The 27470-nt window shown below is 37.0% G+C and overlaps 1 protein-coding gene across 2 annotated transcripts in view; it reads left to right on the forward strand.

Annotated features, from left to right (window-relative positions):
• The window catches only part of CDH8 (cadherin 8), a 357448-nt gene that overhangs the window by 102518 nt on the left and 227460 nt on the right, over positions 1–27470 (forward strand). For both annotated transcript variants that reach the window (XM_072731755.1, XM_072731756.1), the window contains exon 3: positions 17157–17451. In XM_072731755.1, coding sequence (XP_072587856.1) covers positions 17157–17451 — 295 coding nt within the window. The remainder of the gene's footprint in view (positions 1–17156; positions 17452–27470) is intronic.

The following is a 27470-nucleotide window of genomic DNA, read 5'->3' on the forward strand; positions in this document are numbered from 1 at the left end:
CCTGCTGAGCACAGAGCCCAGCTGGGGGCCTGATTCCAGGACCCTGAAATTATGACCTGAGTTGGAATTAAGAGTTGGTTAGCTGCCTAACCAACTGGGCCTCCCAGGTGGCCCATATAATTTTCTTGTTTAATGTAATTTTAAGTTAGCTTTTTAAAAATAAACTTTATTAAGGTAATTGTATTAAATTTAGATTAGTGGTTCTCTAATTTTTTTTGGTCATAGGATTAAAAAAAAAACTTATTGAGGACTCCACAAAGCTTTGATTTATGTGAAGTGTATTTATTATACTTGCATGCTTGTCATTTTAGAAATTTACACTAAGTTTAAAGATTTAAGTCATTTAAAGATAAAAATAATAAACCTATAACATAAGTAACATTTGAATGAAAATAACTACTTTTATAGCAAAGAATCCTGAGAAGAGTGTTATTGTTTTACATTAAAAAGAAAATCTCTTCAATTTCTGGGTTTAATAGAAGATAGCTAGATTCTCCTATCTGTTTCTACATCCAGTCTATTGTAATGTGTTGTTTTCATTAAAAATATATGAAGAAAAATCCATTCTCAAACAAATGTGTAGTTGAAAAGGCATGGATATTTGAATAATCTTTTCAGATAATTGTAGATATTTTCCTTTGATATCATACCAAAGTTTCCACAAGTGGAAGTGTCTTAAATCTAGCTGCAGTGTGGAATCTGAAACCATATCAATACATTTTTGTTCTCTTCTACACTAAGACTGTTGGCTTCCCTTGTGTTTAGAGTGGATCTTTGCCAGTTTATAATTTTCTAACATCATGCATTTGGAAAATATTGTTTTGCTGAGCTATAGAGATCTTTCCAATTTTATTATAAAATAATAAAAAAAATCACATCTAAGAGTATCATCAGATCATTAATCTCACAAAAAATCTTTAAGTATCCTGAACCTTCAATCTCACAGAGACAGATGCCGATTTTCTTATATTCTCAGATTTACTATAAAGCTCAAATTCTCTCATGGACAACAAATAGCATTGCTTATCTTTGAAGTGATGAGCTTATGTTACTTATAAATTTTTAAATTTTATTTTATAAATTGTAAATTTTTGGTAAAATATATATATATATATATATATATATATATATATATATAATATACTCAACTCAGAATAGTTTATCCATTCTCATAAAAAGTGTGACTTTTTAGCTGGCAACTGAAATAATCAACTATGATATTCCTTGAGTCAGTCATCGTACCTCAGTATGGAGCAGAAGTGCCATATGGGTATTGCCCATTCCATTACACAGAATACTAAAAATGTGTGCTCAGATCTGAGATTTAATAAAATTAATATTATGAACTGTCTCATCAAAGACATCCTTAAGTGAAACTGGCTTTGTTTAAAAAAAAAAAAGTTAAGAGTATGTGGTAGTGAAGTTTGACTCTGACTCTTAGTATAGTTTGGTGTCGCGGCCTTGATTGATACTAACATGGTGACAGTTTTGTCTTGATTATACTTGTACTCTCCATCCAAGTGTCAATACGGTGAAGAAAGCAAATAAGTTTGACCACCCAGAAGGGGCTCAGGCATCCCTAGAGGTATATGGACCCATACTTTGAGAATTTCTGCTCTAGCCCTTCCTGTTCGTTCCAGCGCTCAGGTGGAAAGTGCTGACAGAGGTGTCTTCTATCCACAGAAGTAGAAGAGATCTCTTCACCAGCCTTGCAGCTTTGCTTTTTCCCAGGATTTTTCTGATACTTTGACAACAAAGACTAGTTACTTTCAAACATAACTATAGGCTATTAAATGTGCCCACCAGGATTATGGCTTTCAGTCCAATCTACCCATTTCCCCACCATTGCTCCTGAACTGCCAGGTTACACACACACACACACACACACACACACACACACAGAGAGTAATTTGTGCAATACTGACCTATATGAAGTCTATCTCAGTATATAGTCACTTTTTTAAAAAAGATTTTATTTATCCGTGAAAGACACACACATATACACACACACACACAGAGCCAGAGACACAGACAGAGGGAAAAGCAGGCTCCCATGGGGAGCCCAATGTGGGACTCGATCCCAGGACCCCGGGATCAGGACCTGAGCCAAAGACAGATGCTCAACCACTGAGCCACCCAGGCGTCTCACGTAGTCACTTTCAAAAAACCCTCAGTCTCACATCCAAAGATAACTGGAAAGCGATCTTCTTCTTTAGTATAATCACTCCATAATACACCAAAGTGAAATCTTTATTTTATTGTTAAGTGAAACCTCTTAGCAACCTGGTTCCCTTCTGGTATTTCTGGAAATCTTTCTCATAAGTGTTCCCAAATCTCTTTTCTCAAATACACCAAAATTGAAAGTAAAGAAATAATACACAAAAAAGCTAATATTTTCTTCTAACCCCTGCTCATGCAAACTCTTTGTCACTTTGATTCCCTCTCCTGTCCACATTTATTGCTTCTGTATTACTAGCTCTTGAACTTGCCATTGCAAATAAACTAGCATGTCTGATTAATAGGAAGGAGGTTAAAGGGACCATTTGATCTATTTTTAATGGCCAAAGACTCCACTAGGCTAGACACACCTTTTTTCATGATCAAAGAGGGTGAAGAAGTTATGACTGCGCACGCCCATTATAGTTTCTTATCACAAATACATAGAAATACTAGGAAGAAGAAATTAAGTGGGTTTCCCATATTCAAAATTACTCAGCATCCATTATGCACCTCAGTGCTGTTCTGTTATCAGTGTTGTTGAATGTACAAAGTTTTATATATATATATATATATATATATATATATTTATTTATTTATTTATTTATTTATTTATGGGGGGTGTGAATACATGGTCATTTGAGAAAATATTTTCCATTAGGAGATTCAGATTTGCAAAGTGTATCTTATAATTCTCTAGTTTGACACTGTTTTTTTGCAAATTCCCCATCGCTTCTCCCTATCTCTACCTCCTAGACTTGCTAGATTTCCCAAGAGCTAGGGCAAGTTCTTTCCTTTCCCCTGCTTGGGGAGGTTTCTATCATTAGGCTCCTTCCCACAGGGAAGTTGGGGGATCCAAGACTCTGAGGTGTTAATTGGATGTCATAGGTTTCCAGAGTTCATTTGATCTGGAACTCTGTTTCCTACTCGGTACTCAGAGTAGGACCCTTACCTTGACTATAAATCTCTTAAGACATTGACTATAAATGACCCTTACCTTGACTATAAATCTCTTAAGACTCTTTTTAAGCAAACAGGTACAATGTGAGATGTGTGTTGTAAAAAAAAAAAACCTATTTTTGTTTTGTGAACAGTGAAGTATTTGGTTCCTGGTATTTTTAATTTTTCTTACCCTGTGTTTGGTTCTCACACATGACATTAAAACAATAAAATGATTATGCGCTTCAGAACCAGATAGACTTGGATTCAGATCCTTTCTCCACTGCTCACTCTATATGATACTGAGCCATGACTTAAAAATATAATCTTCAGTTTCTTAACCTGCAAAGTGAGGAATCTAGTATGAAACTCATAGTATATTGTAAAACTGAAATGAAATAGGAAATGAATGTAACTAGTGGAAACTCATCAATGTTCTTGAAGAAATGGCTGGATAAGTAAATGGATAGGTTATCCCCTTATTTTTTAAATTAAGGAGGATATCCTTAGAAGAGGCAAGATCAGTAGATATCTGATATGTAAACTTCACATTCCAACAATTCCGTAACTATATTGACCGAAATACGGTATTAGTTTTCTGTTGTGGCTATGACAATTTGTCACAAACATAGTGGCTTAAAATAAATGAGTGTATTATCTTATATTTCTGTAGGTCAGAAGTCCACTAGAGATCTCACTGGGCTAAAATAAAGGTCGCTGACTGTGTTCCTTTCTCTAGCCTCCAGGAGATTGCCTTTTCAATCTTCTAGAGCTCACCCACATTTCCTGTTAGTGGCCCCCTTCCTTCATCTTCAAAATCAGCAAGCTTGAATCTCCGACCCTTCTGCAGTCATGTCTCCCTCTGACCACAGACAGAAAAGGTTCTTCTAAGGATCCATGCAATTAGTCTGGGCTCACCTGGATAATTTAGAATAATCTACCTATCTCATGTTCTCAAAATTAATCACATCTGCAAAACCTCTTTTGGCAGATAAGGTAGCATATTGGTAGGGTCTGAGAATTAAAACATGGGTATATCTGGGGAGGCTTATTTGTGTTCCACAACGGGATTCGCAGCATATCATTAGTAGCATCCAAGTCGCAGCCACCATTTTGGATAAGTAGGGTATTCGTAGATAAGTGGCTAGGATGCTTTAGGAAGACATACTAGTTTACTAGGGTTGTCAAAATAAAGCACAGATCGCTGGGTAGGTTAAACAACAGGTCTTTATTTTTTCAGAGTTCTAGAGACTAAAAGTTTAAGATCAAGGTTTTGGTGAACTTGGTTTCTGCTACTACTGAGGCCTTTCTCCTTAGCTTGTGGATGGCTGCTGTCTTGCTGCATCCGCACATGGTTTTCCTGTGCACAATATCCTTGGTGTCACTGTGCGTTTCTAAACTTCTTCTTATAAGGACATGAATCAGATTGGATTAAGGGTCATCTTAACCTTATTTTAACATAATCACCTGTTAATGGATCAGTCTCCAAATATAGTCACATTCTGAAGTATTGGGAGTTAGGGGTTCAACATACGAATTTTAGTATCTAGTAAATATATTTTTAAAGATTTATTTATTTATTCAGAGAGAGAGAGAGAGAGAGAGAGAGGGAGGGAGAGAGAGAGAGAGGCAGAGACAGAAGCAGGCTCCATGCAGGGAGCCCGACGTGGGACTTGATCCCAGGTCTCCAGGATCACACCCTAGGCTGAAGGCGGTACTAAACTGCTGTACCACCGGGGCTGCACTCAACATATGAATTTTGAAGGGAAAGAGTCTATCTCATAATACAGAACTTGAGAGGATTATTCTTGTTTCTTTTTAAAAGTCTAATAAACAGGGGCACCTGGTTGGCTCAGTTGGTGGAGCATGTGACTCTTGATCGAGGGGTTGTGAGTTTGAGCCCCACGTTAAGTGTAGAGATTATTTTTAAAAATCCTTAAAAAATGTAATAAACCATTTTTATAAAAGTTTGCTATGTTGATGATGATGGGAAATTTACAGATTTCCAACAGATCTATAGATCTGTGGTAGGAAAACTGAGAGCATTTTGAGTTTTCAGATTTTCTTTCAAGTTTTGTTGTTGCTGTGTGGTATTTTCTCAGCTAATTTCTAGGTTTTGTTAGTGTAATGGAGACAGAGATGAGAGATACACATTTGGAGCACTGCAAGCTATGTTACTAGTATTTAATTCTGATAATTTGATGGTATATTGGGCTCCATTTTCAAATATTTGCTATATAGATGATTGTACCTGAGAAAGGAAGAGTTTTAAAAAGGCAACTTTCACATACATGCTATCCTTATAACAATCTGAGTTGATTTTTTTATAATATTGCTGTTTGCCTTGTTAGAATCGTTTTAACAAGTAGAAACTAAAATAGAGAAAATGTATTATTTATTTTTGACAAGGTGTGAGCAAGCAGGGTTGGGGAAGGGGCAGAGGAAGAGAAGGAGAGAGAAGCTTCCTTTTAAAAAAAATATTTAATTGGGAGAGACGATGGGATGAGGAACAGAGGGAGAGAGAGAATCTCTCAAGCAGACTCCCCTACTGAGTATGGAGCCTGCTGTAGGGCTTGTTCCCACAACCCTGAGATCATGAGCTGAGCTAAAATCAAGGGTTGGATGCTGAGCTGATTGAGTCACCCAGGTTCCTCTAAACTAGAGAAAACTTAAATTAGTTGTTCAAGATAATATCTAGTACAGTAGTCTTCCCTTCTATGGGGGATCCATTTCAAGTCCTCCAGTGGATGCCTGCAACCTTGGTTCATACCAAACCCTGGATCTACTGTTTGTTCCTATACATAAATTCCGATGATGAAGTTTAATTTATAAATTAGGCACACTAAGAGATTAACAACAATAACAAATAATAAAATGGAACGATTTTAACCATATACCATAGTAAAAGTTTAGTGAATGTGCTCTCTCTCAAAATATCTTATTGTACTGTGCTCACCCTTTTTCTTGTGTTGATGCAGACTGATAAAATGCCTACACAAAGTGGAATGAATGGTATAGGCACTGTGATGTAGTTCTAGGCTACTGCTGACAGTCTGATGATAGTTCCGAGGAGGATCATGTGCTTCAGGACTGATGTTGACTAAAGGTAACAAACCAGGGGCACCTGGGTGGCTCAGTGGTTGAGTGTCTGCCTTCAGCTCAGGTCACGGTTCTGGGGTCAAGTCAAGTCCCACATCGGGCTCCCTGCATGGAGCCTGCTTCCCCCTCTGTTTATGTCTCTGCCTCTCTCTCTCTCTCTCTCTCTCTCTGTCTTTCATGGGTAAATAAATAAAATCTTTAAAAAGAAAAGTAACAAACCATGGAAAGGGAAACTGGGATAATGGGGAGCTTCTATAGTTGTACTTTAGGTCTTTTGATTCTCTTCTGTCTGAAAGGAAGGGTATTTGGGAATCTGTCCAGTTAGCAGTCCTCTCATCCACTCTTTCATGCACCTATACATTGTCAAGTAAACCATTTATCTACCCACCTTTCTCCCCTTAATTCTCTTATCAACACATTTATCCATTCACTCATCCAGCCATCAACCCATTCATCCACCCACTGAGTAGTCATGGATCAAACTTGAAATTATGATTATTTCTGTTAAATCTGAGCTTTGATCATGACCCTCTGCTTTCTTACAAGACTTTGAATGAGACAGTTTGCAAAGCTCAAGGGGTAATACCGGGTAACACAGCTAAGTTATTATTAGGCATTTTGATCCAGAAAAAAAGATGATTTGCCAATGTCACACCCTATTTTATGACCCAGACTAAACTCTAGGTTCATGTAGTTCTTTTTAAACTTCAAATGCAATGTTCTTTCAAGGTCACAGCATTTTGATTATCCCAGTCTCTTTATAAATATAGAATTTTAGAGAGAGGAGATGACTGTCATTTGGTTATCCACTGTGTTCTTTCCCACTGTGCTCTTGTCAGTTATTTGGATAACAAGATACATCCTGTTTAGCAAGTAATTGTGATTAGCACATCAGAAATCTAACTCATATTTTTGACTCCTCTTACTTCTCTGGTTAATCAAGTTCTTTTGAAACATAAAGAACACTGACACAACGTTCTCTTAACGTTTTCCTCCTTTTTCACAGTACAACTGAACGTTCCACTGTAAATTGACCTTTTGAAAACATCCTGGATGTTTTAAATATCCATATCTGTTTAGAATCCGCTTGTTTGCTTGTTTTATATGACTAATAATCATGTTTTTGTTTGTTTCATTTCTTTTTTACTCTTACTCATCTTGCTTGTATTGTGTATTATCACATTGTATATTGATTTGGCACAAAATTTCCCCCTTCCATATCTCTATATCCATCCACCATCCTTTTAAAAATATTTTATTACTTTTTGTGTGTGTGTGTGTGTGTGAGAGAGAGAGAGAGAGAAAGAGAGAGAGAGAGAGAGAGAGAGAGAGAGAGAAAGAGCATGAGTGAGGGGAGTGGGGAGTGGCAGAGGGAGAGAAAATCTCAAGCAGACTCCAAGCTCGGTGCAGAGCCTGATTCAGGGCTTGATCTCAGGACCATGAGTTCATGATGTGAACTAAAATCAAGAGTCAGACACTTAACTGATGTAGCCACCCGGGCGTCCCCATCCATCTTTCTAATTGAGGTAGATAGGTTTTCCCAGGAGATTTGTGAAGAGTGATTTGCTAATTGTTGAAAATCATGTGTGTGCCAAGAATCTTCATACAAGAATCTCTTACAATCTGTAGTTGAACTTCCAAAGACTATGTCTTGTTTAGTTTGAGACAGGGACTAGTAATCTGAGAGAGAATAATTTGTTATGTTTTTCCAAAATCAATCTTTCACTGAGAAACTCTGTGGTCCTTTTAGCCCGCCCACTCACTAACAAGTCCATCTGTTCATTCATCCATTGATTCATAGTATTTACTGTGTATTGGAATCTGAATAGGGATGGCTTAGAATCTTATTCAGTCAGCCAGTTCCTTATTCTGTTATTTCCTTTATTCATGAATTCTCCAATAAAACCATGTAGCTACTCATCCTCCTTTCCTTAATTATCTTATCAGCAATTCAGCCACTCATCCATCCATCCACTCATTGTGAACCTAAATCTAGTTTTAGTAATTGGTCCACTATGACAATTCACCCACACTCTTGCCAACACTAGCATTTATTCAATGACCCAAAGCACATCGACTACTGCCCCCCTACTTCTAGGCTTACAATTATCAGGTAACAAATTTAAATGATGTGCCCTTTATTTTTATTTGTTAATTATACCTCAATAAAACTGGAAAAAATAACTTCCATATGTATCTACTATTTTTGTTTATTAAATGAGTGAATAAGTATTAAAAAAAAGTGATTATCAAGTGCCTTACCCAACGGAAGAGTGTTAGCTCAGATCTCATTGTGCCCAGATTATTTAACTCAAGAGGTGACATTGTTATTTTTACTATAAATCAATGTTGTATGTTGAATTCTGAATCAGAATATGAAGTTAGGTATATTTTTTTTCCTGGAAAGCATTTCTAGGTTGGGGACCACCTATCATTATGATTCCAAAATTCCATCTTCACGAGAATTTTTATTTTAATATTCTATTTCCTAGAAGATATCATGCCTTTATCAGCATTATTTTTGTCACATTTTAGTCATTACAAAAACCTACAAGCAGGGCACTAAAACTATAATTAAAGCCCTTTTCAGATAAGAAAACTGAGTTTTGGGGATGGTTAAGTAAATTCCTAAGTATCTTATAGCTTTTTCTAACCTAGTTCTGTTCCTTATCGGCCCCTCATTCTAGATTCCATAATCTGGACTACTACTCCATAAATCTTTGGTTGCCTTACAGAAACATATTGATTTCCAAGCTTCAAAGATTTAATATAGTCACCAGGCTGTTATCAGAATATATTAGAAAAAAAATGTATCTAACAGAAGGGAAGAAGGGAGTCAGTCCATTGTTTGGTTTAGTTTTTTTCTTATGATTGCTTGGTTAATTGTTGGACCTCCAACACAGTACTTAGAGGCAAAGAGAAAATCTGAGAATATAAAAGTCCAGCCTGCTTAGAGCATTTTTAGACCATTTTTGGAAGATGAACATACTTAATAAGCTAGTTTTTGTATGACATCGTTACACAATTAATCCGTCTAATTCTCCTTTCTCTGAATGCTATCAGCACAGATAATTTGACTCCACTTGTGTGGGGGTCTTTCTATAAAGAGAAATTTTGCTCAACATGATAGCTTAAATATTTGAAATGCTATTTATCATCAATACGTTGCTCTAAAAAAATGGGAACTTTCTTCATTAGGGTTTGGCAAAGAGATATGGATTTGCTCTGGGGCTGACACATCATGTCTCCAAACCTGTGAAGTCCAGACTGAAGATAGCAAATTCGCCAAGGTCATGAATGTTGGCTTGGAAAGTCTCTTGGCAAACAGCCTGCCAGCCTCCTGTTAATGTGCTCCTTTTGCATTCCCATTTCATGGAGCAGCCTTCCTTTCTGTGTCTATGTCTATTCCATTTCAGACTTACAAGTTAGTTCATAAAATGTGCCTGTACTGTATAGTTTCATACACATGACTTGTAAATATATATATTAAATATTGTCATTCAGGAGCAAACCAGGGAGGCTTTCCCACTCTGCCTCCTTCCAGCTAGGAAAATGGAAGGTCCCCACCTAACTACCTATGCACTCCTGAGGATCTCTCTAGAATCTTGCTAAAGTGTATGTGCTCTGCAACCCGATTTACTAGGTTGCAGTTGGATCTGTCATTATTGATTATATGTGCTTGAGAAAGTCAGATGAGCCCCTCCTCAACATAAAGCCATTGCCAAGGTGCAGGATGTTAAGATAGGTCTTGTGCAGACAAAAAAATAAAAGAAAATAAATAGACTTCAATGAACGTTTACTTTGTGCCAAGGATGATGCTTGTTGCTGGGCATAGTGTTGAATATTATATATATAGGTCCTTCCCTTGTGGAAATATCTATCTATCATCTAGGTCTATTCAAATGAGTAGTGTAGGCAACACATTTCCTTTTCTGACTGTATTTTTAGGTCCCGGCAGCCAAAAAGGAGTTCATTTGGCCTTGCTTCCAATTTTCTGTTCCTCTGGACACCAGTCCCCATGGCCAGGTCAAGCTGTTCATTGCTCACACCAGCAACTGACAGAGAATGCAGAGAACACATGTTGAAGATACAGATACAGGTGCTTTAGGAAAAATAACATTTTTGTGAGGCAGGAATCATTTTCAGTGTGGGATGCTGTGTTCTATTTAATCAGGGACTATTTCTTCTTTGGCTTTTTTTACCTCTTAAGACAAACTTAATGGTAAGTTGGTTTATATGAGAATTCCTTGGAGAACTATTATTTCCCTGAATGCTTGTTTCCTTAAAGTGTATGATCACAAAAGTAACTGCATATTCCCAGCTTTGTTTTATGAAATGTTGGGGTGCTATTCCACCCATTACCTAACTTTAATCCCTGCTCCTAATTGGTGGAGAGCGGCTCAGAAATATGAAAAGAACCTATGGACTTTTGCTCTTTCTCTTCACCTGCCTTTGCAACCTCCCAGCAGCCTAAATATGTCTTTTATTTTGATTGAGGTCCGCATTCTTATCATTTTGGAGACTTAGGCCAAAAACTTAGATTGTGTCGAAGTCCCTGATGCCATCTTTGCTATTGAAGGGTTGTGACCCAGGATGAGAGTATTGGTCTGCTCACGGATAGGCTCACAGCCGTAGCTCAGTTTCTCCTTGACACGCACATACTAGATACGGGCAATATATGCTGAGGTGTAATTCGACCCAAGAGCGCTAAGCTTGCTCTCTTCTCCAGAGGCGAGCAGACTCCGGAAAAACAGGGACCAGTAAGTGACAGTTTTATGCTTCACTGATCCCTGTTAACCCCTTCGGATTCCGAGTGATGAGGATTCTTTCTTAGCGAGCAACCTGGATACTTCTCGAGGGCAAGAGCGGAAATGAGACTCTCTTCCAGGATGTCCTTCTGGAGAGACCAGACCTTCCAATTAAGCTCCGGTGCCAGAGCTGACCGATTTTCAGTTGATGAAGAAGTGATGAGTAATTTCCCTGCAGTTCACTGGATGTCATCCGTCATTGCTCTAGAGGAGAAGGTGGCAGAGTGGTAATTAAATCATTCTCTGGCATTCAAATAGGCACTAAGAGAAGAATTTATCTTTTCTAGACTCCCTTGTCCCAGGAGAACTTCAGTGTCCTCAGGGGTCCTATGTGAGAAAGTTGAAAAGTCCTCTGAACTGCTTATTGACAGCCACAAAAGAAACACAGGTGACATTGAAGTCTGTGGGGCGTGGGGGGCCCTTGTTCTGAGAATGGTGATTTCTGGGTTTCAGATGCTTATTATCTGTTATCCACGTAGCACGCGGCCAGTACCCATCCATCCACCATCCTTCGGTCAGCATTCCCATGTGCCGTGTTCTGGATCTTATGCTGGATGCTAGGGTTGCACACATATTTAGGGAAGTCCAGGGCTTTGGGTTTAGAGCAGATTAGAGTTTAGGTCACTGGGCCTGATTTTTCTAAATTCCTTTCTCTGTCCTTTAAATCATTGTTTTGGAAATAGATATTTTCTCCCTTGCCATCGCATTTACTTTATTCCACAAAACCTTTTTGAGCTTCGACAGTCTGACAGATGCCTTACTGAGCAGTGGGAATCCAAAGGACAATGCAAATGCAAGTGATTCTTTTCTTGACTTTCAGAGTCTAAACTCCTTTTAATGGGGGGGGAAGGGGGTATTATGCAAATATATGGAGGATGGTGAGGGTGTAATTATACTGATACTCAGAGTTCAGCTGGATTGTGCAGTGGTTCCGTTATGGTCCCTGAGATGGAAGACGTCATGGGGGAGACCAAGATCACCCTCGCACCCCGACACTGCCTGCGGGGAGGGGCCGGTGGGGCAGTTTGGTCTGGTTGTGGATGTGACAGGCTATGGGCATCAGAACTTGAGAACCCAAATCAAGGTGCTTTGTGCATTGGTGTGTAAGTGTTCTCCGTGACCTCCTCTCCTCTCTCTTTTGCCTGCAAGACCTTTGCTTATAGGCACACACCAGCCTCTGTGAGGTCACTAAGACAAAACCATGACAGCGTCAGGCTCCTAACCGAAGCCTTGTATCTAGGGACTCTTCCTACTGTTACAGTCAAATCTAGACTCCATCTCTTGTTTTTAGGACTCCATAAAATCAGGCCCCTGCCTTACTTTCTATTCTTATTTTTTTGCCACATTTTCTCTCCTTAACTCAGTGCTCTAGCCATATTAAATCATCTTTACTTCCTCTAACGTAGTGGGCCCTGTCTTTTCCCTGGATCTTTATCTGTGCCATTACCTGTGGCTGGCTTGCGTTCTCTCCCTTCTTTGAGATCTGAAGTTTTAATCATTACTTCCTTGGGGAGGCCTTTTCTGAGTTAAGTAAAATTTCTGTATGCTGTTATAGGCCTCCATATCATAGCCTTTAGAGCATGCATTTGAATCCAGGAAATTGACTCTAAAGCTTATGCTGTGAAGATTGCCACTCGCTGATAGTGCCTTCTGCGGAAAAGTTCCCTAAAAATCTCTGAATTGCAGTCATTTCTTTGGCGAAACGGAGAAATGCTCTCCAGTTTGCCATGAGGATAGCACCGCATTTATACCTGTAAAATGTTTATCAGAGAATAATGATGAGTAATAATACTAATAAGTCTGCTTACCCTAAATTTTCTGTTTGCATGTATCTCCCACTAACATACGGGCCTTTGAGAGCAGCGACCATACCTGTGTTGTGTGTAAACATCTTCTGTTCATATTTAGTAAATGAGTGGCTGAGATCTTTCTGTACCACAGCCAGGTCAACAAGCCCTACCTGTCAAGGAGAATTTGCAGGTGTCCCTTATCCTGCCCGTTCTTTCTTGCAGGAGCAACCCCTGGGAGAGGTGGTTTTTGCACTTCCAGATGATGCACAATATGTGAAACATTTGGGATATCTTGTGCACCATGATCTCACAGAGAGGGTCTTGAGGAGGATAAATTGATGGGAACAGTGGAGTTGCATTGAAGTGAGCGGGTTCTGACAGACATATGTGATGAACAACAAAGAAAACAGCTTGTCTTCATGTACCTCGAGTCCTTTTGAAGTCCAGACCTGGAGTCTTATGAGTATTTATTTGCTGCCCGTAAATTGTTATTTTTGCATACTCACAAGTCTTTTTTTTGTAATGTCAAATTGGTTACTTGAATAACCATATGCCAGAATGTGTCTGTGTGTGTGTGTGTGTGATACAAGCAATAAGATGAACCAAATAAATACAGAAACACAGTTTTCTGTGTTTCAAGAATACCATTAGCCGAGGGATCTGGATTTTACTCAGATTTGCTAAAAAATGAATTTCTGGAGGAAAGAAGGAACATACAGTGTTTACTAAGGGTTTTCTTTGGTTTGGTTTTTGTTTTGTTTTTACCATTTTTTCAAGAGAGTCTTGGGAAACTTGCTTTCACTGGAGTTGCAGCTAGGCTTGCTGCAAGGTTTTCAGAGAGCTGCACATGGTTGAGTATGACATAAAAATAGTTTTAGTTATCGTATGCTTACTTCGTCCATTCCTTTTTCACTATTTCTCAAATATTATCTCAGATTACAAAATTAAATCTGCAGAGTAGATGCTTTATCCCTAAATTATAGACAAAGTAACTGAAGTTCAAATAAATGCATTCATCTCTCCATTTCATATAGAGACATAAATATTAGCTTTTTTTTTTTTAATATTAGCTTTGTTTTACTGTTTTAGAAATCTATGCTCTTCCCTTCCCCTTCTGTTACTTTTAAACACAAGAGACCATCAAAACCTAACTTAAGACCGTATGCAACTTACTTATCAGAGGCTATGATAAATGAAGAAAATTATGACACAAATAAGTTTGAACATAAATGATGATAACACCATTTTGAATGACTTGAGTTTTCATAGCTAAAATGGTGTGCACAAGAGTTGACGCATACCAGTACTCCATGTCTCAGGATTGCCTTGTATGTGGATGGAAACCTCTTTGAAGGATATATTATTCAAATTTTCTTTTTTTAATAAAAATGCTAATGGAAATGTTAAAATGCACATAAATTAAAATGATCATAAATTAGGATTAATATCACATTAATGAATTATAATCCCACATTCATTAAGATAAAGTGGCATTTCAATATTTGCTCTTGTTAATAAATTTAATACAATAAATGAAAGGGATACATTTGGAGATTCAATAAATATTTGATGTAATCTTAGGCTTTAACTTTTTAAAATATTCAAAAGTAAAGTAGGAGATCTAGATGCATTTGGATTCTTTGTTGCTATTTTATGTCTTTTTTTATATTCTTTTCTTTTCATTTATTGAAGCGCTAAATACAATTTAAATTGGCGAAGAAAGCAATAGAGCCTGTTCTGAATAAAAGTGATCCCAGGAGAACACAATGTCTTTTAAGTTTCTAGGAGTTTCTTTCCACACAGCATTTTTTTTTTAAAGTAACAAGTATTTGAAATTCAAAATTATATGGTGCAGTGACTGGTCCCGAGTCCTGTCCTCCACATGCGCTCCTTCTCAGCCGGGAGCACCACGTGGTCCTGAGCAGCCTCCTCCCCACCCCTGCCCTACCCCAGGGTAAAAAAGAAAAAAAAAAAAAAAAAGATATATATTCTTGACTGAAGTCCGATTGGCAAATATCTCCTGTCTTTTATTTTAAGCATCAGATTGTTTTAGTTGATTTAAAAAGGAAAAAAAAAAATACAGAAAATAAAAAAAAAAGGCTGAGGGTGTTGTTGAGTGTCTGTTTAATGAGGAGGGTCTTTTTTTGAGGGTCTCCTAAGATAAAGTATTTTGATAAGCAAAAAAAAAAATATATATATATATATATATATGTATATATTTTTTTGTTGTTGTTAAACATGTAATTCAAGGTTGGTACAAACAGCAACTAAAAATGTAATACTTTTTTTTTTTCTTTTGGTGCATCCCCATGAAATGTACAGTAGTGCATATTATTCCGCTGGAGACTTCTTGGACATATAGAAAGTCATTTCATTAGCAGTGCAGGACGTTTAAAACACTTATTTGACAATGGGAAATGAACAACCCCCACCCTCATAAGGTTTTAGTTGCATGATAAAGTTTAGCGGGTTGCCATGACTCTAATGCTATGGATTTCAGACCACTTTAATGTGGCTACAAGGTTTATTAAATAAAAAAAGTTGAAACATTTCAGCATTCATATATATATATATTATATATATAAATATAATATATATACCAAATATACAATGTGTATATATATATATATATACCAAAAATATGTGCATGTAGGTACTATTTCATACCCTAGTTCAATGATTTTTTCTTCTGAAAATGCAAGCTATATATATATATATATATTAATATATTATGTATATAATATATATATGTAGTTTTATTTTGGTTTTTAAACAGGAGTCAACAGAGCATAGAGAAGATGAACTATGTGTCAGAACACTCCTGTCTCCCTCTTGAGGGTAAACTGAAAATTTTAAAGCAGGGATTCAGTTTTCCCTAGTACTTACCAAATGTTTCAGGTAGAGTAGGAGTTTAGTAGATTTTTGTTGCCCTTATAACTGAACTAACATGAGTTCGGTGCTTGGTGAGGCACAGACAGACACTGCACCAGGTGGTGGTGTTGCCCAAGGGACCTTTATTTGTGGCAGGTAAGGAGACCCTGGGGAGTAACGGAAGCCGTGACTTGTCGAGCAAGGGTGACTAGGTTCCTTTTATTTAGGGTTAGGATGAATATTTCGAAAGGGGAGCCTTGTCACTGGATGTAGAGGCAGACATAAAGAAACAGGGTTAGGCGGATATGTGTATGTCATGTAAATGAGGCTTGTGCTCGCCCTGGGGAGGAGATTTTACTATTATAATAAGATAAAGGTAACTGTCAGTCACTCCATGGGTCACTTCATGGTCCATCTTCTCAGGTGTGTGTCAGGGATTTAGTTCACACTGGGCTGGGTGGTCTGGGCCCCTGGAAGCTTCCTCCAGGCAGTTCTTACCATTTGAGAGAGTTTCAGTTTCCATCATGGGATGTTATGCCCATAGGGTCTATTGCCCGAGCTAAGAGATAAGCTGGAAAGAGAAAGATGTGGAACAAAGGTCAGTGGATACAAGCAGGTAAGCAGTAAAGGTCAGGTCTTGGGGTCTAGCTGGTGACACCCCAACCTGAGATGAGTCTGTGTTTCTGCAGTAAACTTTGGATTTTCCAAGGGGATCCCTGTTTTTTGGCCTTGGTGCTCTTTGTAAAATGGAAATAAATTTCCTGGACAGAAGAATTGTACAAATCAAAGAAAAGAAGGTACTAGAGAACATATTATCTTAATATGCATCAGATTGAGTATTTATTTATTTATTTATTTATTTATGCAAATGTAACACATAGATCTGAGTTGAATTCTGGGTCTACTGCACTTGATTCCATCAGATATGAACTTTGCAGAGGTTATTATGCGCCTTGTCAAACCTCACTTTTCTCATGTTTCATGTGAACTACTGTAGCTCATCAACTTTTGGAAAAACTAAGAGAATTATCATATAAGGGAAGCAAATCCCTTAGTTCTTGGTGCACAGAGTGTGATCCATCAAAGGTAGCTAAGAAGAACTTTAAAAAAAATGTATTAATAAATGGAAAATAATTCATACATTTTTGTGTTTTCCTCTTGATCTTTTTATCAATCTAAATGCACGTTAGTTTACACCAAATAAGTCAGAGTACTTCTTAGGCCTGTTTTAACTGATTTGTATAAATTTCATTATATTTTGTTTTGATTGATGTGCACACAGAGTAAAAACTCTTTGTGCAGTTACTCTTAGCGGAGATTGATGAAGTTAGGATGAATGTAGAAAGAACCAGCTTGATATTCAAACAGGAGATAGTTAAAAAGTAACTTTGCAAATTGCTCCATTGCTAACCCGTGTCACTTTTCCTTTTAGCTGCACACAGACCTGGATCCCGGGAGCAAAAAGATCAAGTATATCCTATCAGGCGATGGAGCTGGGACAATATTTCAAATAAATGATATAACAGGAGATATCCATGCTATAAAAAGACTTGACCGGGAGGAAAAGGCTGAGTATACTCTCACAGCCCAGGCCGTGGATTGGGAGACGAACAAGCCTCTGGAGCCTCCTTCTGAATTTATTATCAAAGTTCAAGACATCAACGACAATGCGCCGGAGTTTCTTAATGGACCCTATCATGCCACTGTGCCAGAGATGTCCATTTTGGGTAAGTATGCTTCCAATTTCACAGAACTATTAAGAATCATCTTTAAAATAGCTCCTGGCATCAGGGCTGGTGTGTTGCTGAATAAAAGACATTTATTACCGTCTTATCTCTAATTTGCATTTCCAAATCCCCTTTTTTGGCCTAAGTTCCACAGCTCAATAGCTTTAGTCCCTTAGTAATAGGAACTGACGAAGCAGTTTTTATTAAAATATGTCTCCTTACAACGACAGTACCTCAATAGGCTGAATTTGTATTCCTCTCATAGACGTGGAGTTTGAGTATTGTTACTGAGATGGATTTATCAAGATTTGTTCCAACATGCCAGACTAATCCTATTGATATTTGCTTGATGTTTAATTATTTGTTTGTGTATATTCACATGCAGATGCAGTGCATAGAGAAATAGAAAACGGTCTAGATCTGTAGTCAGCCAGATATTGGATTGAGCTGGTGGGTCAAGTCAGGAGTGAATTAGGAAATCACAGTTGCCAGAGACTTCTTCATAACCGAACTTTTTCTGGCAGTGGATATTTCAAAACATGATTTTCTCCCTTTCTTTTTTCCTTTTGTGGATATACTTATCTATTCCTCAACCCCTGGCGTTGGTCTGGGAAAACCCTGTTCCCAGACTTTATACTACATGAGAGGAGGGGTTTTAGGGCTCTTCCTTATGGGACAAAAATAGGCAGGATCCAAAGTTCAGAGTATAAGACCACAAGAGAAAAAATAATAATAATAAAAAAAAGACCACAAGAGTCATTCCTATGTGTATAGCATGTACCCTAGTTTGTTTCAAATTGCATTGAAGACAAACTACAAGAATACATGCCGTGCAGCAAAGTCACAGAAATTTGAAGCAGCTGAAATGATGAGGCAAATAAAAAACACAAGTAGACGTCTAACTTGAAGGCCAGCATTAGGTAAATAACCTGGCTTCATTTAATTTCTTCTCGTTTTACTTACAGTATAACTTTGGTAAAAATATCCACTGCAGCAGCTAAGGAGGACTGATCTTAGGTCTTCGTGTGTTACCCATGTATATCTCCTGCCGGGACTCCGCTTTGCCTATTTCTTCTGCAAGGAATACTACTTTTTTTTTTTAATTTATTCATGAGACACACAGAAAGAGGCAGAGACACAGGCAGAGGGAGAAAGGGAGAAGCAGGCTCCATGCAGGGATCCCGATGTGGGACTCGATCCTGGGACCCTGGAGTCATGCCCTGAGCCGAAGGCGGACGCTCAACTGCTGAGCCCCCTTGGCGTCCCCTTGTTTTTCCTTCTTATCAAAATTCAGTTGCTCTTCTACATCTGGTGGAAATGATACTTTTTCTAGGGAAACTTCTATGGCTTTGGAGTAGGCAGTTGCCTTTCTACCATCATCATCACCACCAAAAGAAACCCATAAATGAGCAAAAGCACCTCCATGTTTATAGTCCCTTGAGAACCTGACATGCAGACAGGAACTGAGAAACACTACCCTTTTCTTTCTTTTTCTCCCCCCTTTTCTTTGATCAACGCTTTAAGGGCAGAGAATTTCCCTAATTAATCTTTTTTTTTTTTTTTTTTTTGAATCCAGATTAGAGTAAAACGGCTTTAAAGGACTATTGATACCTACAATACAGACAGAACACTCTATCTTAATTGCCAATAAACAGTGAAGTATTATTTTCATCTCATCACTGGGATTTCTGCATCATAGTGACCAAATCTATATCCATTTATTGTAAATGTGTCAGAGGTTTCCATTTCTGTGTAATATGAGTCATGTACCTGATAAATATGTTGAGAAAGAAAACCCCAAAAACTTCTGCAGACTCCAAGGTCATTCAGCTAAGAAAAGGATATTAAAGATATTATTAGCTACCTAATGCAGTGTATAAATATCTACCTGTAAGTATATATATACACATATATATATATGCATTTTCCCTCTATTAAGATATTTTTCTTGATAAGAAAGTAGAGAGTAAAGGAAATAAACTATTCTAACATATACACAGTTATTTTTTTAAATATGTATCTTGTGACATCTCTTCCAAAAACCTGTGGTTTGTGCTACAATTGCAAGTGTGGTTTTTGAAGTTAGATAGATGGAGTTTTGAATCCTGGTTCCATCCCTTATTATCTGGTTGACTTTGAAGTTCAGGGAGGTTAAATTACTGCTTATTTTCCTGAGCTACAATGCAAAGATAATAATTTCCATCTTGCTCTCATTGTGTGAGAATCGCATGATAAAATACAAGGTAAAGATATGCCATAAAGTAAGTAAGTGTTCAAAGTCGGTTGTTGTGGTTTTTAAAATTATTTTTATTAATCTACTTTCCACGTTACCTTTGGACCTTTCCTCATGTATTGATTTTATGCATTGGGTGTCTGGTTTCTGTTTGACTCCAGCCTCTCTGGTTAAAGGAAGCAGAGGCAGCTGCACTATTTTATTGTCAACTGTGAATTATTCCCTTCATTTCTCATGAAGGTGAATATCAGGATGAAGGTCAGCTACTATCTCCTTTCTCTCCCCATTACCACTGTTCTCTCTAAGCCTGTCTCTTCCCTCCCCTCCTTAGTTCTTTCATTTTTCTTCCTTTGCTACTGCAGAAATGCCAGCACTTGCACCTGTACGCCCTGAGGAATGCCAGCAAGGACTAGGGATTTCATTGTGCAGAAAGTGAAGAATAAAAATTGTAATTGAGAAATTTACCAATATTAAATTGAAATGAATGTGATGTTCAAGAACTGTCTGCCAGTTGACAAGCTGTCAAGACAAAACACACATATATATTTGCCCAAATGGCAGCCAAATTATTTTAGAAATATCTTACTTGGAAGCTGGAGACACAGGTCTTTTATATTCTACTGTGAATTTCAGAACTTGATGAGAATTCATTTTTATAGCAATACCACATAAAGAGTGGCATGTGAGCCTGTCTGATTTTGACTGTGAATCCCAAACTAGCATTGTTGAAGTTGGTTTTCCAATGCACATTTGCCTACACTTATTGAGCTCCAGACAAAATAGATATTTTTAATGCCGTTGTACATTGGGGCGAGGGGGTGTTTAGCCCTGACCATATGCCTACACCTGTGTTCAGATAAAATAAAGTTTTTATTTGAGTTGAAAATAGAATCTCATATTATTTGGCTGCAAATGTGCTTTCTGTTTGTGTAAGTGACATAATCCATCTAAGCCTTACTTTATCTGTATAGTGTGCACAGTGATCTCTACCGAAATAAACGTGTTTGGAAAAATTCAATGATTATATTTAAAGTACTTAGCAGAGCATAGAGTTAGTGACCAACATATATTAATTTCTTTACAGCCACCCATTTGTAAATTACTTCTACCGGCAAGATTCAGTAAACTGGTACGAATGGCTTCGCCAATGAATAATCTCTCAGCGAGCCTTACCTTTGTACTTCAAAAATGTACATGTTGGAATGAACCCCATTTATTCAAAAATTTACATGTTGGAATGAACTCTGTTTTATTTTATTAGTGAAGGGCTGAGAAGCTAAGTAGTGCTTAAGCTGGTGGCATTACTGTGTTGCAGAGTACACAGTTACATTACACGTAACACTGAAGGTTTTTTTTTAGTTTTCTTTGAGACTCAGAGCTTCTCTAATGATGATCAATGTGTATTGAAAAGTTGCTATATGCCAGAAGCCTTTAATATCCGTGACAACCCTGTAACATCAGTACTGATATTAACTTCCTTATATCTCATTATTTTTAATCAGAAAAATGGGGGAAATAATAGCTAATCCAAATCCAGATATTAAGTGGAGGAGCTGGGATTTAAATCCAGACATCTGGCTCTTTCTCTCATGGGTTTAACCAGTATGCTGTACTAATCTTTGATAATATCTCTAGAGAATTTTGTTTATACGAGCACTCCGCTTCTGCTGCATATTTATAATAGTTAATATTTTTTCAAGGTGGAAGAGCACTTGAGGTCAACACACTTTGCAAATTAAATCGAAAACTAAGACGGGATTTGGAAAGGAAAAGTTTAGGTAAAGTATTACACAATTTTCAAGATAGGCACATAAGCACTTGAAAAATGTAAGAACAATACATCCCATAGAAATTCAAATAACAATAAAATTAATTAGCAGACATGTGGTGAACACTGGCATTGAAGTGCTGTTAATATAATAGAGATAAAGACTAAAGAGAGGAACTGAGATTGACTCTAGATTTCCTGGTTGTGCATGCAAAAGGAGAATGCACTATCCACAAAAAATTCTGTGTCAAAATATCAGAAAAAAGTTAAGAGATGATTTAATAAGCTATATTTTTTAAAAAGAGTATATCTGACTGCTTTCCAAAGGCTTATAACTGAAGTGGTTATGGAGGTCAGTACACGATGCAGGTGAACCTACTCTCCTTGAACACGAACTCAGCCAAAGGGAAATGTAAAAATTTGAAAATATTTTCTGTCTTCTTCTTTCTGTTATTCTTATTCTGTTTTATTTTGCCATTAATGTTAAGCCTCTTCTTTATGAATATCTTCTTTTTTGATAAACATCCTCCACTCCTCTTGAAGGAAGGCCCGTTTAAACTACATATTATTTATTTTGTATCTTCGTTATCTTTGATTTGGAATACATTTAATCATGGAGAATTTCTCTTAGTCTTCAAAAAAAAAAATAAAGTGAAAACATTAAATCTTAGAGAAAAGGGGGAAATGTAATTCAAGTTTTTTTTTTTCCCTTGCACCATTTGAGATTGAGTTGCTGACTTGCTGCCCCATCACCATGGAAAATCTCAGGAAGTCCTTCCCGCGTGGATGTTATTTTCCACAGCCATCACTATCAGAAATTCACATCAATGTACCATTGCTCTTGAAAGCACAGACCTCAGTCAAATGTTTCCAACTGTTGCAGTAATTTTTTTATATTAAAAAGATCAAAGCCAAGACTGTATGTGCATTACCGTTATGTCTCTAGAATGCTTCCATCTGGAATGGTTCTTTAGTCTTTGCTTTGCTTTTACGACCTCTACACTTGGAGATTATAGAAGAAATAATCTATAGAATTCCTTAGTTAGGATTTGTCTTGTTTCCTTGAAATCAGATCCAGAATATGTATTTTAGGTAGTGCTGTCACAGATAATATTGATTTGTATCAGATGGTAAAGGATTTTGATTTATTCCATTATTGGTGATAATAATTTTTGATTCTTTCATTAAGTTATCTGACCATGTATGTCCATTGCAAAGTTTTTTTTCTCTTTGTACTTAATAACAATTTTGTCAGCAGATATTTTGCCTCTGAGTAAATATCTTTTTCTTTATCAAATTAATACACCCCCCCAATTTTAGCATTCATTGAAGCATCTTGGCTGAATTATTACCATGACAGCTGCCAAATGGTGGTTTTGCTAATTCCCTCATTCCGTTTGCATTTATTGCTTGACATTCTTCTATAAGAAAAAGCTTTCTTTTCTTTCTATGTATTTGCTTGTGTATTTATTTATATTAGTTTGCACTTTTGGAGTTCTGTTTATTTAATATTTGTTACTTTCACTATTTATTGTGATGGTCTTACAATAATTATGAATATCATTTATACCAGACTTGGCCATGACATGCCCTTGAAGCTGAATCTGTGTCCTGTTGACATGCCTCATTATTCTTTGGGTACAATCTTATCACTGGCCAAAGTGTTCTGGGCTTCTTTTGTACTTTCCCTTATCCAGCCCTGGGATTTGCCATCTATCTATCTATCTATCTATCTATTATCTATCTATCTATCTATCTATCTATCATCTATCTATCATCTATCATCTATCTATCTATCTATCTATCTATCTATCTATCTATCATCTATCATCTATCTATTTATCTATCATCTATCTATCTATCTATCATCTATCATCTATCTATCTATCATCTATCTATCATCTATTATCTATCATCTATCTATCTATCATCTATCTATCATCTATTATCTATCATCTATCTATCTATCATCTATCATCTATCATCTATTATCTATCTATCATCTATCTATCTATCTATCTATCTATCTATCTATCTATCATCTATCATCTATCATCTATCTGAAGGAAAGCATGAACAGAGGGGAGGGGCAGAGGGAGAGGGAAAGAATCTCAAGCAGATTCCCCACTGAGCATGGAGTTGGACTCAGGCTGGATCTCATGATGCTGAGGTCATGACTGGAGTCAAAACTGCCTTAGACAACCTACTGAGCCACCAGGTACCACATGGAGTTTGCTATTTGTACAAAGAAACCTGGTTCCCTTTAAGTGAGACTGGCATTTGGTACCAAATTCAGGGTATTGGTGGTATTTATTGCTACCAGGGTGTTGCTACTCTCAAATCCTTTCAGTGGACAGGACAGGACAAAGTAATGTATGGGAGCATGCACACATGCACACACACACGCATTTATCTCTACTGAGTTTAATGCTGTTCCCTCCAAATTTTGTCTGCCCAGTACCTTAGATTGTACCTTTATTTCAATATAGGGTTTTTGCAGATGTAATTAGTTATATGGAGGCAGAGATTGGAGTTGTGCTCCCTTAAGGAATGCCAAGAGCTGCTAGTAGCTGGAAGGGGCAAAGGAACATCCTTCAGAAGAAACGTGGGCCAGTCAACACTTTGATTTTGGACTCCAGAACTGTGAGAGAATAAATTCTTGTCATTTATTCCCAAGAATAAATCAGCCAAATTTGTGATAATTTGTTATGGGAACCATAAGAAGCTAAAACACTATCGAAAACCATGAGTTTGTCTCTGAACCTCCAGTTCTAAAGCAACCTGAGGGGGTTCATTATGTACCTATTTTTTTTTTTCTGCAACAATGAAAAAGCTGAGTTTCTTTATCCTGAATATATTTGTTATTTGGATTACCCTTTAGGTCCTGTAATAAGGGATTTCTATTTACTCCTTCCGCCCAATCCCTGACCCCTCACATGCAGGTTGATCTGCTGTCGTATCTCCCTCTATCTTCCTGCCTTTACACAGATTCCTATCTTGCTCAGTCACACTGAATGGCTTTTGTACTACATTGGTCAGATGGTAGACAGGAATGGGAGCAGGAAGCTCCATAATACTCTCTACTTTTATTCCCCTGTATACCTCAATGATTTCTTATGATACAAAAGACCTATAGCAACATTTTCCAATCTATATTCAAAATAGGTTTACTAAAAGGAAAAAACAATCAAATTCAGTTGATAAACACTGAATTAATGAAAATTAAATGCTTTTTGTGCTTCCTGGTCTTTAAAGTATTAATATATCGTAATATGATGAATTTGTATTTTATGCTTTTTGGAGATTCAGACATTTATATGGCCACAGAAACTATTTTTAAAATAAATATCTTGCAGCACTAACATAATTTTACACTACAAAAGCTTTCCAAATGCATGTCTGATGAGAAAACATTTTTGATTCTATGCAAGACCACATGTTGGTTTAACATGCAGCTAAACAGTAAAATTTGCAATTTCTGAAGAGTGAATTAAAAATCATGATGACTGTAGCTTACATGGATTAACTTGTCATTCTTGTCACTGCCCAGTACTTACTCTAGTCCCATATAAAGAAGATTCCCAAAGTAATAAGGAGATTCATTTTCACATTCTTTTTTTATTATTAAGGAAACAATTTTTTGTCACATAAGCTTTAAAAGATCAAAGAATGTTTATATTAACAAACAGTCTTAAACCTAACCTTCTCTTTTCTTAAAATTTAGAGGTTGTGGATTTCTTTCTCTCTCTTGGCTAGATTTAAAAAAAAAATTGGTACTGTTTCTCTATTTTAAAGGAAAGAGGCAAAATGAGGAAGAGGAAACACATATCTTGATGGATTTGATTATATTTTTTTGTCTTGTTTGATTCAGAGTGATGAACAAAACTTAAATTCTTTAGGAAAACATGGGTGGGAAATCATGGGGATTGAAATAAATACTCTCAAAAGAAATCCAGCTGCTCTACCTGGTATGAATGCCTGTAACAGCTGTGGTTCCAAAGCTCTAGGATGACGTCAAGATTGTGTGGTTTTGTTTTGCATAAAGAGTCTAACCTTCGTTAGGGATACATATTTGAAATACTAAAATATTCTCCTATCAGTAAGTCTGTACTTATCATAAACAAATCTAAAATAATCTAGAAAACCTTAGTGTTGTAGGCGAAGGGTTGAATGGCCAAGGTCGGATTCCACCCAGACAATCCGATGATCCTGTTGTCTTCTTCGTCTCTTTGCCCTCATGTGAGAATTAATATTTTAGGACTCAACATATTTATTGATTCCAGAGGCAAAAGGGCAAATCCTCAGTAAGTTATTCAAGCCATGTTTGTGTCCAGAGCTCTGTGAATTACCATCAACACCTACAGTTTTATGAGTATTTTTGTTACATTGTGATTATAGGAAATCATGAATTAAAAGGGACCAGAGAGTAAAAGCTTATAGAGTTCAACCTTTGCTCACATTCGCCTGTTAGAGAAATGAATCAACTGCGTGTCAGGGCAGCTCCAAAACACACATTTGTGAAATTCTGATGTCTTGGCCGAAAATGAATGTTGGACATCTTTGTCAATATATTTTTGGTGTCAGCATGCTCTTCTCAGAACCTTGCCTCTTGGAGCTTGGGCCGGGGATGGGGGTGGGGGGGTGCAAATTCCTTAGGGTCTCTGCATGTATTAACATTATTTCTTTAACTTTGATGTTTGTGCATAATGGGCTTAATAATAGTACTTCCTGGATTCAGTGGACTTTAAAAATTACCATTTGATTTTTTTTAGATCCAAATACCTTTATTCCTTGGTTGATTAGCAATCACAGTTATATAAAATATGTATTGTTGTTGTTTTTCTGTACTTCTTACCAATAACTTCACCTAGAGAAAAACAGTAAAATTTATAGGGCAAGATAGCTACTTGTATAGATAAGCACATAGATTAAGAGATAAAATATGGTAGAGCTATTAAAATAAGTAAAGGAAAAAGATATTTAGATAGATGGCAAAAATAACTGTGTGTGTGTGTGTACTTGATATAGAATTAGATATCCTAAAATAAGACAAAAAAAATAGTTACATATGAGGCTGTAGATGAGAATATACAGATTGTTTCAGATACATCTCCCATAGTAAGAAAACAGGTTTTCATCCCTTGTGTCTGTATTTGAAGAGTCAAAGTCTGTATAACCATATTTGTGTCACCGTTGAAGATGATTTTATTCATTTTCTTTTTGCCGGTGAGCATGACACCAAGGAGTATTCCCTTTATAACCATGTCAGATTGTTCAGGTCCCATCATTATCTACCAATTATGAATCTTTGCAAACCACAAGAGTCATGCGAGTTCAAGAAATATATTCAGAGTGGGAGAAGAGGAGAGGGTTTGGGGAGGGGGAGACTACAGAAGTAAAGGTTCCATTTTCATCGCCTTGTATCAAGGGTACCTACTATTAATAGGATTTCTTCCTTTTGATGTTCACCTTGGTCACTTGGCTGAGGTATTATTTTATCAAGTTTATCTACTGTAGAGTTACTCTTTTCCTCTCCTTTCCATGATATACCCTTTGGAAGGAAGTCTCTTTGTGCAGCATTTACTTGAAGAGTGGGAAGTTATACCCGCCCCCGCCAGCCACCACACCACATAATGACATTACTCATGTGGATTTCTCATTTCTCGTACATAGGAACTTTGTCTCTTTCCTTCTTTTTTGTTTTTTTTTTTTCCTCTTTCATTTAATCAATATGTACTCAAGGGTTATTTATTTTACACTTTGGTTTTATAATCCAATACAGCTTTATTTTCTTGCTCAATTTTTTTTTTTCAGCTTTAGCAACTGGCAGCCCTTTTGGTTGTCTCCAGTGTTCCTTTGATGTGCATCCATCATCACTGTTATCATGATTAGTATTTGGGTTTGGACTTTAGCACTTATTTACTTCCTTACTTTCTTGCACTGCATGATGCTGTAGGCTTATCGTATATAATTGTTGCTCCCATTCTAGAATTAACTCTTTCTCCAAGGAGTTCTACT

The sequence above is a fragment of the Vulpes vulpes genome, chromosome 12, assembly GCF_048418805.1.
Source record: "Vulpes vulpes isolate BD-2025 chromosome 12, VulVul3, whole genome shotgun sequence".
NCBI lineage: Eukaryota > Metazoa > Chordata > Mammalia > Carnivora > Canidae > Vulpes > Vulpes vulpes.